This window comes from Salvelinus sp. IW2-2015, linkage group LG7, assembly GCF_002910315.2.
Source record: "Salvelinus sp. IW2-2015 linkage group LG7, ASM291031v2, whole genome shotgun sequence".
Lineage (NCBI taxonomy): Eukaryota > Metazoa > Chordata > Actinopteri > Salmoniformes > Salmonidae > Salvelinus > Salvelinus sp. IW2-2015.
The window spans coordinates 9,732,030-9,748,176 of NC_036847.1; the positions used below are offsets into that span (position 1 = coordinate 9,732,030).

Genomic DNA, 16,147 nt, shown 5'->3' on the forward strand with positions numbered 1-16,147 from the left:
ATTATTGGCTAGAACATTATTGAAATAAAATACTCATATACAGACAATGATCTCTGTCTGGAGTCTGACTAAGTCATGGAGCTATCAGAACCTCTTCAGTCGGTCATTTTGCCAGGGGAGCAGCAGGCCGACCCCTCAGAATCAATGTAAACAATGTTCAGCAGTCATTTTGGGCCTGTAACATGAGTGTTGTACAGGGTTAGGCAGGAGCAGCTCACACACAGAGAGAGAGAGAGAAGAGAGAATGAGAGAGAGAGAGACCGGAGAGAGGAGAGGAGGAGAGAGAGAGAGACGAGAGAAGAGAGAGAAAGAGAGAGAGAGAAGAGGGCGAGAGAGAGAGAGAAGAGGCGACTGAGCGAGAGAGAGAGGGAGAGAGAGAGAGAGAAGAGAGAGAGGGAGAGAGAGAGAGAGAGAGAGGAAGAGAGCGAGGAGCGAGAGAGAGAGCGAAAGAAGAGAGAGGGAGAGAGCTTAGAGAAGAGAGAGAGAGAGAGAGAGAGAGAGAGAGAGAGAGAGAGAGAGAGAGAGAGAGAGAGAGAGAAAGACGGGAGAGAGAGAGAGAGAAAGAGAGAGAGAGAGAGAGGAGAGATGGAGAGAGAGAGACAGTAGTGAGAGAGAGAGAGAGAGAGACGGAGAGGAAGAGAGAAGAGGGGATGCGATGAGAGAAGACAGAAAGACAAAAAGACAGAAAGAGTGAGAGTATAGCTTTCAGAGGGAGAGAGAGAAAGAAAAAAAGATTGAGAGCGCGGGGGGAGGGGGGGGCTATGCGTGCCCCGTAGGTCTAGTCATAATATGAACTTTCCAGAGGAAAACGCTTTCTGTGGCTCTGTGCCATGTAGCGTGTGCCTCGCCTCTCTAATCGGCAAATGTTTCGTCTCGTGTACAGGACTAGAGGAGGAAAAAGAGAAGGAGAGAGCGAGAGCAACTGCATATGATGGTTGTCTCAGCCAGCCTACATAATGTACGGTACACCCTGTCCGAAGTGGCTGCCTCCAAACTATACCCAACCTTTTAGTGACGTGATTAGCTCAGAGTGCGTAATTACATGTGAAGGTAATGCCATAAAATATCCCACTATATATGTGATTGACCAAAACGCCAGCCTCCTGAAATGAGAAGCCGACCCGGGAAGATTCTGGTCTGATTAGCCGTGCGGTGGAGAGAGACAGAGGGAGGGTTCGAGAGAGAGAGAGGAAGGGTTCGAGAGAGAGAGAGAAAATCATTCACTCCATGAGCTTACTGAAGCAACTTCAATATCCTCTAATGTCATGTTGAAATGAAAATGGGTAGTTCAATACAAACTAGCTGCAACGACCCTGGCTGCACGCTTCTTCAATTTCCATATCGTGTGGCGTGACCAAACGGGCGCGCTCCGTTGGACGGATAGGGGGAGGCTGCACCGAAAAGCTGATACCTCCAGTAATCAGTTGGATTCTCCAACGTTGGCGACCAACGCATTTTAAAGAGGCGACGGTGGGCTGGTTCAAAGATGAGGTCCAATGGTAGTAGGAGATGCAAATGGAAGGAGAATCTTCGTTTGGCGGCTAGACGGTCTCACTGGGCTAAAAGAGCTGAGGACCAAGAGTCTCAAGCACCGTTCACTTACCTCTCTCAAGGTCGCATAACAGAAAAGGACCCTTAATTCTTCAACACGTCAATCAGAACATTTACCACTCTCTGCAGGTACTTAAATAAGCGACAAACTGAGCTAAGACGTCTAAATAATGTAGACAGAASATCAAAACTACGACCTACCTCCCATCCAAAGGAGCCGTCTTTGACCGTGGCACTCTGCAGTGCGCTGTGAGGTCCGAAGCAYTCTCCCATCCCGATCCGGGTTTTGGCCCATATCCCCAGGCCCGCTCCGGGGACCGAGGACTCACGCAGCTCCAGGTCACTGGGGATGGGAATGTCATCGGGAATGTAGACGGGCACCTCATAGGGCGAGCCTTCCTTGGGCGTGAAGGGGTCCTCGTTGTGGTGATGGTGGCGCCCGTGGTGGCTGTGGTGATGGTGGTTGTTGGGGTGCGGGGACGTGGGTCCTGCAGGGATGGGGGACATGATGCTGTCCTCTGTCTCCTCCTCGCCACTCTCGGCCCCTCCCGCCAGGAGGTGGGGCTCTGTCTCGTACATGCTGTCCACTGTTTCACTGTCATCTGAGAGAGATGAAGAGAAAGAGAGTTAGTTTTGCAGCTTATATTCAACCTTTCTTTAACCACGCAAGTCAATTGTGAATCAGAGAGAGAGAGAGAGAGAGAGAGAGAGAGAGAGAGAGAGAGAGAGAGAGAGAGAGAGAGAGAGAGAGAAATTACTACAAAGTATATATACATGCCTTCAGAGTGAGAAAAATATGTTTGACTTTCACTGCAGTATCTTGACCTATTCTCTCCAACTCACTCCATGTTGTAAGACACAGTCTCAACAACAGGGCTATATACCAATATCACCAAAAGACAAACTATATTTTGTAGACAGGAACTTTATAGACAGTATCACCAATAGATCGTAACCATCTAGGCCCGTTCTACTAACTGACTCACTCAACCCAAACAAGCGAAAGACGGAAAAGCTTAAAAGCCTTCAGCCCCAGTTAGGGCTGCCTGCCCACRGTATTCCTAGTGAGGACATTCCCCACCGTCAGAGAAGGGCCTGATGGGACATGATGTTCCATTCAGTCACAACCACCGCCATTTCCTACAGGGTCATCTTACAGATAATGGGGGAGAAATGACCCAGGTATTGCCAGTCACTCGCCAGTTTAGATTAGTCACCTATGTTTGTCACTGTTCTGTGGCTGACAACATAATTGCGGCATTCGGGATTCCACCGTCCAGAGTCAGTGACGAGCACAAAGAATTAGAGGCGCACAAGTCTAGCTAGACACACAAACCTCTCTCTCTCAGAGTCACGGACAGATCACTTGGAGATATACAGACACACACGTTGGAGCAGAAGTTGGAAAAATACGCCACTGAATAAATGAAAATGAACAAAACRATTCAACGACGAAACATCTACAGTTATAGGTAGCAGATATCTTTCTGGTGCAAGTGTCATGCCGTAACAAAAAGTGGAAAATCTCAGAGTTAAAACGCACGTCAATACCCAGAGGCAGCACTCAAATGTAACAAACCCGTTGATTTTGTTGATACCAAACTCACAACACTTTCTAGGTTGCCTGGACGACGGACGGAGCAGGCAGGCTCTAGCGTGGCAGCGTGGAGAGGAGTGAACAAGTCCTGGTGTCTTTTGCTAGAAGCACTAACTGCAGTTTGCTATCCAAACACAGGCCGGGGAAATCAGTCTGAACTAGGCTCCGCAATTACTGCAGGAGTGTTTCCAATCAGCCGGCTCCCTCCTCCTCACGACCGGCACTGCCAACAACATAACACCGCTTCAGGACTAACTGAGGCTGGCCTGGCGCTCGCATCCACCGCCGTTGAACTCTTAAACCAAGTTGAAAACATAAAGACGGGAGATTTGGCCAGTTGAACTCGCTTACTTCTACTTATTGTTTTATTTATTTGTTTACTTGTCAGGGACCATGTAGAACATGCTATTGCACCAGATTTAGCYAGATAGATTGTTTCAATCTGTAGTTTCTGGGCAGAAAACAATAAATATCAATACTTTATTACAATGACACAACATAACACATTAAATACTTATATATATAAAAAAAAGTTGAAATGTCCCTTGGTCCTACAGTATCTAACATCTTAAGAGTCACTGTTGAGTGAGGATACTCGACAAAACTCGTATGATCCAGTTTAGAGCCTAATGACCTAATCAACKTAACAGTTGCACAAGTTTCAGATCGCAAGCATTTCTCTCCACCTGAGATGACATCTGCAAATATGTGTASACGACCATTCATCTTGGATTGAACTTGACTTTGAAACATCAAGAGCTGTTCGTGATGACCATTACCGTATTTACTGTATGAACAGAAAGTCTCCGAAGTTAGACATTGGAATGAGGAAACTGAGGAGAATGGAATATCGTATAATTGACAACAAGGAGTATCTGAAATCAATTATCTGCTTTCGCTCCAATAAACGCTYGGGTTTTGGCTCGTAAAATCGAGAGAAAAAAAGAATTGCTGAATGAACGGATATGTAAGTCTAGAATGTAAACGYGAACTATGAAAGCACTGTGACAGGCTCCCAGCGACTGGCGAGAGAGAGTCCTGACAGATCTGGGAAACTTGTCATATAAAATCTGGGCAGTAAAACGAAGGCATTTATGACCAATTTTGCGTCATCCAGTGGATTTTTCTTCTTTTCTTTTTTTTCTCGGGAAAATAAACGTTTTACCCATTTTCTTTAATGATCAGGGTTTCATAGGGGCCCAGACCAGGCGGGCAATTAAGCGAAGGGAAACATGTACGCCAGCAGTAGCTTCCACTTTTCACAGATCAATTAAACTTTTATAACCGCGGCCTATCTGGTGCAGTTTTCAAGAATCAAAAGTGTTTTTGAACCACTAAAATTATTTTTTTCTCTCCCCTTTTTGCTGGCACCCGACCCATCTAGCGCAATTTGAACAACCGAAGAGAGGGTTGGAAAATCTATTAAATACTGTTAGACTTTAAGAGCCTCGAAGCAGAAACACACAGATCACTACCTCGAAATTGAGCAGCGAGAAGGGTGGTGGGAGTGGGGGGAGTAACGTCCCTAATTTTAATGAACAAAACATTATTTGTGTAAGACAGAAACCACTGGAGCGGAGCGCCAAGCGAAAACACAATGTGATTTAAAGGAGACTTGTGGCCAGAAGTTAAGATCCTCCGAGCTCAGTTCCCTTATTCATAAAAATTCACACACAAAAAAAAGGGAAAGTTCAAATTAATCACCACAGAAGAAAAAAAATCCTCTTCCCTCCTTTTTCCCTGTGACATTCTAGTCGATGGCTTGGCCATGTTCGACCATGAAATTCACTACAAATAAGAAGAAAAGAAAAGGAGAGGGGGAGAAAAGTAAGCAGGAACATAATGAAAGGGGCCAGGAAGAGGAGGAGGAAAGTTAAAAAGTGACGTGAGACGGCCGAGCCGAGACGTTTTTACTTGCGTGTTTGGCTTTGGTCTCTGAAGAGGAGTGAGATGTTAGCACTGTCTCCCGGAGGGCTGCTTAAAAAACCTCCGCCAGATAGTGCCTTCCTTTCTCCCTCCACCATGTTGTTCTTTCTCTCCCCGTCTCTCTTTTCACGGGGAACTATTTATCCTGATTACATCAGGGGTCAATCATTAATTCGCACCTTGGGGGTCCTGGCGTTGGCTGGGCCTACAATGGGCCGCTTGTTTGGTCCATGTTATTCCACTGGAAACTACCGTGCGTCCAGAGAACCCGGCGACATGAAGGCATCAGATTTATTTGATAAATTGTAAATGCACTCTTTTAAACACCCCTGTTATTGCTAGCTGTGCTGGAAAACAAAGAGACATTGGGTGCGCGCACACACACACGGGGGACCCCCCCCCCTTCCCCGTAAGACGGGTCGTTCTCTCTACACACAAACCAGAACAAGGGGTCAGACTACATCTGAGCTTTAAGATGAGCTACCACTGACTGGTTCCTCTCTGTCCCATCATGGATGTTTCTAGTATTTACTGAAGCTGTACTATTTCATGTTGTAATGATAATTGATCATGTATGCTATTTGCTGAATTATATCTCTCAAAAAAGCCTTTACTAACTTGGCATTTCCAGAAAGGATATTTAATATCCTAAAATACTCCCCAAGGGTGTCACACACTTGCCCATTTCAGTGTACTTCAGTGTATTCACACTGAGCCAGCCAACCATGATAATATACTCAAAACACAATTAAGACAGGTTATACAAGTAACAGCTCATTGAGATTTCACAGAGCAACAAGRCTTATTTAGAACATTGGCGAGAAAGAAACAAACCCGTTCCCCCACTTTATAAAATATATAATTGCAAAAATATTMTGAAAAAAATATATGAAACATCATCCAATAATAGCAAAACATGACATAAAATATTCAATTAGTGATTGCAAGACTTGACTTGAAAATAACTGTGACATACATTATCTACCTATGAGCATTGAAAAGAAATATATAGATGATGATATGTAGGCTATAGCTTAGAAATAAGAATGAATAGAATGGGCTTGGAAGCTCTAACCCTGGAGATKTGACTGCTAAACTCATGGGTACCCTCGCAGTGGCTGCCTGGTATTGTGATGCAATCATTTCCTTTTGTATTTTTGAATATTCCATCAAATGATGCTGGATTGCCATGGTAATGTAGAATGCTCATTCAAATGATGCTAAGTGATGTGGCTCGTGACAATGGAATGTATTTTTTGTAATGTCAGTTGACTCAACAAATCACAGCTCAGATTGAAGGGTACACTTCCTGCTTTTATGTCCTGGCATGGGTACACTTAAAATGGCTGCCAGTCCACCAATTATCCCATCATTGACTTGAATGGAGATACCCTTTCTATTCATTTCTATCTCATTTCATTTCTATGGGCTACAGGTATAGTACATGCTACACTATATTAGGGAATGCCAAAGGAAAATATTAAAATGTTATCAAACATAGCAAATCTTAAAATAAAAAACTGACCAAGCAGTGATGACCGTTGCCAGGTAATCAATGTTACTATGGTAACATTGACGAGTAAAGTTTTGATCAAAAGACCGTGAAGGCGAAACTCTGAAAATCGCAGTGTACTACAACAGGCAAACTGTTCGAGGCTCTGTTTAATCAGCTCCACTAAAGAGTTAGACGTGGAGAGATAGAGATCTGCAGCAATTTTCTGCAGTCTGCCTCCACTCACGTAAACACATGTTCCTTGTGGCACAGGGACTTGTCTCGGTGATGCCGTCTCGTTTTAGTGGAGCAGCTTTGGCACTGGCTGACTTAACTGTGTGGTAGAATGCACTCTTCTTTGTGCGTGTGTGTGTGTGTGGTGTGTTTTTGTTGTTGGGTGTGGTGGGTGTGGGTTGGTGTTGGTGTGGGTTGTGGTGTGGTGTGTGTTTGGTGGTGTGTGTGTGTGTGTGTTGTGTGTGTGTGTGTGGTGTGTGTGGTGTGGTGTGTGTGTGTGTGTGTGTGTGTGTGTTAAGCATGAGAACTAGTACGGTCAAGTCAAGCCGTACTTTTGTGACATTCAGCTTACATTAAATCAAATATGCAGTGCGAAAAATCTCTGCAGCAGGAGCGCAATGGCATTCAATCAAAGCAATTGTTTCGTTTGTTTCACCCCGTTGGGAACACAATTGCATCACTCAAATGCGTAAGAATTTATTTTGCAGCACGGTGCTGGTTCGATTGAATTCTGGATTGCTCTGGATCAGCCTAGTTGGCCTGAACTGCAATGAAGGGCCAAATGTATGGTTAATCTACTCTCTCTAATTAGTTAAGAATCCTAAATAATAAATGTGCATTGGACTACAACTGTAATAACTACGATAATAAATGAGTGGAATTGGGTGGCTGTTGCTCAGTGATCGGGCCCTTACCAGTCCAGTGGACACAGAGACTGTATCATTGTCTCAGAAGTAAGTCAATATTTCATTCCGAGGGTTCCTGATGAAAAGCAAGTATCAGGGAAACTGCCAAATAGCAATATTTCCCCCACCCCAATGGGGAGAAAAAGTTCTTCTGGTGGTGGGGTTAGGGTGGGGGTTTGGATGGGGGTGTGGAACCATGACAAATATGAAAATGAGCAGGCGGCCCTGTTGCTCAACAAACTCAGAAACATTTGATGTGGAGGAGGAAAGGGATGGAGGGGGGGGGGGGGGGGGGGGTACGCCTAATCTGGTGCCGCCGCCCCACCTCCCCAATAATCCACAGAATATCGCTCCACTTAGCAGAGTTATTGGTTCGTTAGGGCCCACAAAACGAAAACTCTTACCTGTTCTCTCTTTAAATCAGGCCCCTTTGATGATGGTTCTGTCTTAACAAAGAAGCCTTAAATCGGGCCAGATTTTTTTATGGGAGGGAAAAAAGAGAGGCAGCTATAAAAACTAAAGAGCGCAAGACAAAGGAAAGAGAGAAGAGAGAAGAAGAAAGAGAGAGAGAAGCGAGAGAGAGAAGACAAAGAGAGAGGGAGAAAGAGAGGCGGGAGAGAGAGAGGGAGAAGGGAGAACGGGAGAAGGAGAGGAGAGAGGGGGAGAAAGGTGGGGAAGAAAGGGATGAACTATGTGTGGCGCTTTTCCATGGCGGGTGGGTTTCATGATGACGTACGGTAGGACGGAGTGTGAAAAGAGAAGAGGAGGGTTGGTGGGAGGAGAGGAGGGAGGGGGGAGCTTGCACACGGGGAACGGTCAACTACAATACTGGCTACCCTTCAGAAACACACACTGTTTCCCCTTGTAAAGCACGGGGGAACATTCCAAGTAAAACTTAACGTAGCAATATTGCTTCTCCAAGCGGGGGGGCGGGTGCCCCGCCCACCGGGCCTGGGGTTGAGAATTTCAGCCCCCCCCCCCAAAAAGAAAGGCCTGGGTTTAACTTTCTGGGTTGCAAATGAACAAGAACAGAAAACTTTTCCACTAACTCAGGGCTCTTTAAAGGCATGAACTTTGCTGTGGATGACCTCAGAGATCTTGACACACACACACACACACACACACACACACACACACACGGACACAGCACGCATACACATACAGCTCTTGTAGAGAAGCCGCAGCCTGCTTGATAGACGTATGCGTGGGTCCCATCGATGCAAGCAGGGCTATACTTCGGGATGTGTGTGTGTGTGTGTGTGTTTCATCTTTACTCAACAGGTTTGGACATGCAGTGGTGAGTATTAAGAGACTTGACCTTGACAACAGGAGTGAGTGTACAATAACTGGTTGGAGAAGCTTTGCATTTTAAGAGTAAAACCTACAGGATTCTTCACTGATCGCATTTCTTTCTGCATTCCGAATGGGGAAGGAATCTGTGTGTGCAAGTTGCTGTGATTGGGCTGATATATTGATGTGTTCTTTGTGTTGAGCAGCTGAGAGCTACTACTGCCTGGCCGAGTGAGACAGAACCTCTACAAGCCTCCAGCTAAATGGAAGAGAGCCCCACCTCCTGCAGTGGAGAGCAGGTGTGTGTGTGTGTGTGTGTGTGCGCGTGCACGCGTGTGTGTGTTTAGTGTGTTTAGAGTGTATGTTGCGTTTGTGTGTATAACGTTTAGTTTGTGTGTGGTTGTGTGTGTGTGCGGGCTTCGTTTAGTGTGTGCATAACGTTTTGTGTGTGTGCGTGCGCGCGTGGTTTAGTGTGTATAACGTTTAGTGTGTGTGTGTGTGTGTGTCCCCTGCTGTCAGCCACTATATTGGCCCTGTGGTCAGAGGAGCTCCCCAGGGGCTCCCAGCCTGGCCTGGCAAGACATTTATTAACAGACCAGATTAATAGCACTGGGAAAAGACATTTTCACAAACATGATAAATATTAATAATAATCAATAGCAAGTTACATTTGCCAAATTGAGTTGCAACCATCACCCAGGGGGAGGGAGAGAGAGAGAGAGAGGGGGGGGGGAGGAAGGGAAAGCGTACAATCCATTCACACAGCCAAAGGGAGAGCGAGAGGGGATGGCAAGGAGGGATCCATCAGAAGTTAATATGGACCAGCAGAACGCTGTCTGGTTAATGACTGGAGATGGTAGTACATCACACACACACACTCTACGTTGTTTCTGCTGTTAGGATGCACATTCAACCATTCCCCAGGTAGAGGATGTACAAATAGCATATGAACAGAATAATAGAAATAGAAATAATAGACCGGCCATGGAAGAATGCTTGATTGGTACAATAAGGATGTGTGTTGGCTGTGTGTTGGCTATGCTGATTCACCAGACATATGCAATTCACACTGGTTATTTCCTCTGGTGAATAGATCATTAAAGAACTCTAGACTGGGGGACTAAATGGTTAACTTTACGACGTACACAAAAAAACTATTTTGTTACTATTAATTCAAGTGATGTCAGCATCGGGGATACGCGTTCGCAATTATCAACACATTGCTCATGGCACAACACCAGGAATGTGTTTTGTGGTGTGAGCGCGTTTCCTTCCTCTTTCGTTCAGTCATCCCCTCTCCCTCCATCTCCCCTCCCATCCCTTCCATCCATCTCTCTCTCTCTGTCTCTCTGCATGTACTTACACAGCCAGATCCTGTCCTTTGTGAGCGACATACAGTCCACTCAGAGTGGAGAGTGACTGACAGCTAGAGAGGCTGTATAGGTGAGTGCCCATGCAGGAGGTAAACCTCCCCATAGTAGCCTGCACAGTCTCCCTCTGTGTGTGCGTGTGCGTGTGTGTGTGCGYGCGCGCGTGTGTGTGTGTGTCCTCCACTACCTCCTCACATGAACCCTTTCATACACCCTATCTGCTTTTCGACTGAAGAATTCTTTGTTACTTGAAAAGTATTTTTAAAGAAATTCGAGTTTGTTTGTTTTTCTCCATTTATCAAGAATTACGTAGTGCAGTGGCTGATGGGGGAATCGTTACTCTTTCTCAAGCCTTTTTGAACGGGCAACAATCTGCTTTTGCATATTATAAGAACAGTGTGTTTGTTTAATAGGACCAAAAGAAAGGAGCAAGAGAGAAGTAGAGAGCAGAGAGAGAGAGAGAGAGAGAGAGAGAGAGGAAGATAGAGAGAGAGAGAGGCGGACAGGAGATCGCCGAGAGAGAGACGATGCGTGAGAGAGAGAGAGAGAGATGGCACGTCCTCGCTTATTCCACTGCCGACGCGAACGTTCTTAGCGACCGGGAGCCCAGGTGCCCAACTGGAGCACCGCCGGACGCACCTGGTATCGATCTTTCCGCACAGTCAAGCTAGGGGTCACAAATGCTCAAGCTTCACTTCGGGCTCCTGAGCCCCGACTTAAGCTCGTAATGGCGTGCGACGGAATCAGCGGTACGAGTGCCAGAGCATCTGTGCCGAGACGACGAGATGAACTGAAGGAGAGAGAGGGAGAGAAATGATGGGGTGAGAGAGAATAGCGAGAGAGTCACAAGATGAGATGCATCGAGACGAGAGAGGAGCAGGAGGAGAGAGGAGTCAGAAGGACAGAGAGAAGGAGCCACTCCTAGCGTCTCCAGAGAGCCCGATGTCCCCCAATGTCCCATTCTCCACTATACACTTCACTTTGGAGCAACCCGCGCACCCCACTGCGGAACGAAACATGACCATCCCCAGAACGAGGGAGCGAAACGGACCAAAGAGAGATGAGAGAGACAAAAAGAGAGAAAGAAAGTGGTGGGGAGCGAGGAGGATGGAGAAGGAAAATGCATACATTTTTATTAACAGGGGAGGAGGGCGGGGAAAAGAGAGAGAGAGGAGAGAAGAGAGAGAGGAGAGAGAGAGAGAGAGAAGAGAGAGAGAGAGAGAGAGGAGAGTAGCAGAAGAGAGAGCTTCGACTTCCATCGGTGGCGATGGGGCTTGGTGCTCGGCCACCCGCTCCGCTATCTGACTCGGTGGAAATGATTTTCACCCTCTGCCACGGGATGCAGCCTCCCCACATACATCACCCTCCTTACTCCCAGCCCGCTCCCGGCTCCCCGCTCCCAGTCATTAGCCAGGTGAATTAACGGCAATCCACGGTGCTATCCCACACTCACAATGACAAAAAGTGTTAGCACAGCGCGCCTGAGCCTCCGTCGCCTGCCTGAGGACTGGGGCCACGCTGGGGAGGGGGGGAGAGAAGGTGCGTGGATGATGAATGCAGGGGGGTGGATGGAGAAAGGAGACTATGAAGGAGAGAAGAGAGAGGGATAGAGAAGGGATTAAAAAGGAACAGAACAGTACAATAGAACAGAAAGAATAAATGGGGGGGGGGGGGGGGGGCACTCACTCTGGGAGGTAGACAGAAATAAACCCCAACCTAAAACAGGGACAGAAAATCACACTTTACAGAGTAGAGCCATCAGTACCTCTCTATTTTTAAGAAAAGGACCCTATGCATGTAGTGATGTGTGGAGAGTCACTGACTAACTGGCCAGGCCTGGGGCCAGAGGCCAGAACACTTGTTCATGTCAGCCGGAGGCGAAAGTTCAGGGACGCCGGGAGGAAACTGCTTGCTCAGACAAAAGCAATATTCATTTCAAAAATTGGGCCCGATATTCCAAACAACCCCCGTGCCAAGATACAGAGAATGTTTCACAAATGGTGTTGAATAAAAACAGAGTGAAAAAACCATAGAAATAACTGAATTCATGACAGAATAATAAGGTGGACACACACACAAACAGCTGTGTTGGAGTTGAAAACCACCTGAATTGGTGGTTGTGTTGGCTCACAGTGGTGTGTGTGTGTGGTGTGTGGTGTGTGTGTGTTGTTGTGTGTGTGTGTGTGTGAGTGGGTGTGTGGTGTGGTGTGTGTTGTGGTGTTGTTGTGTGTTAAGTGTAGTGAGACAAGAACGAGCGCGTCAGCGTTCAGCTCTGTTAAGGCAGGGGGCTCAGTAAGCCGTCCTCTACGGTGGGTGCGCCTAATATCATAGTGGTTCCTGGTCAATTGCCGCAAAAGCCTCGTGTGACTGGTGTGTGTGTGTGTGTGTGTGTTGTGTTGTGTGTGTGTGTGTGTTGTTGTGTGGTGTGTGTGTGTTGTTGTGTCGTTTGTTGTGTTGTGTTTGTGTGTGTGGTGTGGTGATTTTGTGATGTGGTTGGTGGTTGTGTGTGGTTGTTGTGTGTGGTGTGGTGGTTCATGGCCAGTATGGTGGTATCAACTGTGCCAGGTTTTGCTGTGAGAAATTCTGGGTGTGTCTGTGGGTGGGAATAGATTTCGTGGTGTGTCTGTGTGGGATTAGAATCCGTGGTGGTGTTGTGTGGATAGTCCGTGTTTCTGTGTGCATAGATTCCGTGGGTGTGGTCTTGTGTTGTAGATTCGCTGGGTGTGTCTGTTGTGGATAGATTTCCGTGGGTGGGGTGTTTTTCTGTGTGGATAGATTCCTTTGTGGGTGTGTGTCTGGTGTGGATAGATGCCGTGGGTGTGTGTCTGTGTGATAGATTCCCGTGGGTGTGTTGTCTGTGCTGGATATAGTCCGTGCGCGTGTGTGTGGGTGTGTGGTCTGTTGTGGATAGATTCCGTGTGTGTGTGTGGGTGTGTGTCTGTGTGGATAGATTCCGTGGGTGTGTGTCTGTGTGGATAGATTCCGTGGGTGTGTGTGGGAGCGCCAGAGAAAAAGGGAGCTGCCAGTGGGAAAGCTGTCACAGGAAACACAAAATCGTCCGCGAGCAGCCGTCGATAAATCATAAAATCTGTTGAAAATGACTTTTATTTGGAAAATGGATATTAATTCCATTCAGTCCTTTAGTCAGCCTGTAATAAAATATTTTATTTCAATGGGAAAACCTGGTTAAAGTACTAAAGTGTTTTTTGGTCACAATCTGGAGAGAGAATTGAATGAAATGGATTGATGAAAAAATGTACTCAGCTCTATTCTCAATTTTAGGCTTAATTAATGAATGACCGAGGGAAGATTGAGCATTTGAATGAACATCAGCGATCCATCACTCCTAAATAACAAAAAATGTCACAGAAGTTAGGTTGTTGGCTACTTCAGCTATTCTGTGTTTTCTACAGTGGTGGCATAAACATGAATTGAAAGTATTGTATTGTACATCAACATGTCTCCTGTGTACACCAGCAGCCTCCCATTCACATTACTGTATGTTCCGGAACCTGATGACTTACACAAATAGATGACTGGGACGGTATTGATGCGGTTCATAGGCATATACACAGAGAGAGCGAGAGAATGACATTACTCAGCATCACCCTCAGCTCTCTGCCCCTGAGTGTCTCCGTCATTGTGACTCTACTCTTGCTCAATCACCTGGGTCGTATACATGAGGGCACAACATCSCAAAACGTTTTGCGACGGAAAACAGAAAATGAGCTTTCCTCACTGGAAAAGTCCATGTTGCCCTTTCTTGTTTCAGTCCGTTTTCTTCCGTTTGGTGCCTAATGAACATTTCAACACACTGTCAGGGTGGATGTCCATCCAATAGGAGGGAGCTCCTAATCCACTTAACATCAAGTCAACTTAACTCACAGCTAACAGACATGGAGCCTAGCCTACCCAATACCCAGGCCTGAGAGGAGAGTTAGAGGGACCAGACTTAGAGGGACCAGAGTTGGAGGGACCAGAGTTGGAGGGACCAGAGTTGGAGGGACATGAGTTGGAGGGACCAGAGATGGAGGGACCAGAGTTAGAGGGACCAGAGATGGAGGGACCAGAGTTAGAGGGACCAGAGATGGAGGGACAAGAGTTAGCGGGATCAGAGTTAGAGGGACCAGAGTTATACTGGCCAGAGATAGAGGGACCAGTAGATAGAGGGACCAGAGATAGAGGGACCAGAGATAGAGGGACCAGAGTTGGAGGGACCAGAGTTGGAGGGACCAGAGATAGAGGGACCAGAGATAGAGGGACCAGAGATAGAGGGACCAGAGCTAGAGGGACCAGAGCTAGAGGGACCAGAGCTAGAGGGACCAGAGATAGAGGGACCAGAGTTAGAGGGACCAGAGTTAGAGGGACCAGAGATAGAGGGACCAGAGATAGAGGGACCACTAACTCAGGGAAACAGTCTCACGAGTGGTGCAGCGGTCTAAGGCACTGCATTACAGTGCTAGATGCATCACTACAGACCCTGGTTCAATCCCAGGCTGTGTCGCAGTCGGCCGTGACCGTGAGACCCATGAGGCCGGGTTAGGGGAGGGTTTGGTTGGCGGGGATGTCCTTGTCCCATCGCACTCTAGCAACTCCATGTGGCAAGCCGGGCGCATGCGAGGTGACTGCAGTGTTTCCTCCGACACATTGGCGCGGCAGGCTTCATGGTTAAGTGAGCAGTGTGTCAAGAAGCAGTGCGGCTTGGCAGGGTTATGTTTCGGGGAGACGCACGGCTCTCGACCTTCGCCTCTCCCGAGTCAGTACGGGAGTTGCAGCGATGGGACAAGACTGTAACTACCAATTTGGTAGAAAAAGGGGTACAAAAAAAATTATTAACAAAAAACTCAGGGAAACACTCACTGTAGTGTGCGTAGATCGTAAGTCAATRGGGCTAACTGGCTAGCTACTGCTAGTATCCAGATAGCCACGAAGAATTGTTCGATAGCTAGCTACCCACAAAGAATTTACACCGACCTTGCATAACATTAGTTTTAGGTCTATTTTAAACAATCTGGTTAGCTAGATTATTACGATATAGCTATCTGATAATTATGAAGTAAAACATTCGCTATGATTATATGTTGTTTGGTCTCTATTGCCATTTCCCTGKCTGGAAGAAGGTTCAGTGAATGGGGCCATAGTAAGTTAATAGGGCTAACTGGCTAGCTAGCCACAAAGAATTACTATCCTTTTTAGATAAAACTATACTAAATATATTCACGTCACCAAATAATTGATTACAACCGTGTTTTGCAATGAAGGTCTACAGTATTGAGAAACACCCACTGTCTAGCTAGGAGAAAGACAAGAGAACAGAGGAAAATCAAGTTTGACAAAGTTTAAGAAAAGTGTCTGCGTGTGTGTCTGTGTCTGCGTGTGTGTGTCTGTGTCTGCGTGTGTGTCTGTGTCTGCGTGTGTGTCTGTGTCTGCGTGTGTGTGTAAAAAAAAAAGGAGAGTCAGGCTGAAACTCCACTGTCAGAGAGAATTGGGTTGCCCTGGGTGGGTTTCTCCAAGGGGTGGAGGGGGAGAGAGGAGCGAGAGAGAGAGAGAGAGAGGAGAGAGAGAGAGGAGAGAGAGAGAGAGAGAGAGAGAGAGAGAGAAGAGAGAGAGAGAGAGAGAGAGAGAGAGAGAGAGAGAGAGAGAGAGAGAGAGAGAGAGAGAGAGGAGGAGAGAGAGAGAGAGGAGAGAGAGAGAGAGAGAGAGAGAGAGAGAGAGAGAGCAACAGGGAAGAGAGAGAGAGAGAGAGAGAGAGAGGGACAGAGAGAGACAGAGGGGGAGAGGCTGTGTTGAAATAGAGCGCATCTGTGAAACGAGCAGTCCCCCCCACTGCACAGTCCCCCCCCCACTGCACAGTCCTCCCCAACACACACATAGCGCTGTGGCATCTCATTCCTCCAGACGTGGACAACACACGGTGCTCATATGTTCTACAAATCCAGGTTTTCTCGCATAAAGATGTCCGACTCAATGAGACTTACTTTAATTATTCTCTGTCACGCCC

At 46.8% G+C, this 16,147-nt stretch overlaps 1 protein-coding gene across 2 annotated transcripts in view; it reads right to left on the reverse strand.

Annotated features, from left to right (window-relative positions):
• Window positions 1-1,608: 1,608 nt before the first annotated feature.
• LOC111966357 (histone-lysine N-methyltransferase PRDM16-like) overlaps window positions 1,609-16,147 on the reverse strand; it is an 83,540-nt gene continuing 69,001 nt past the window's right edge. The window contains exon 2 of one of the 2 annotated variants that reach the window (XM_070444417.1): window positions 1,609-2,153. In XM_070444417.1, coding sequence (XP_070300518.1) covers window positions 1,636-2,153 — 518 coding nt within the window. In that variant the 3' untranslated portion in view covers window positions 1,609-1,635. The remainder of the gene's footprint in view (window positions 2,154-16,147) is intronic. The other variant, XM_023990925.2, reaches the window with a different exon arrangement.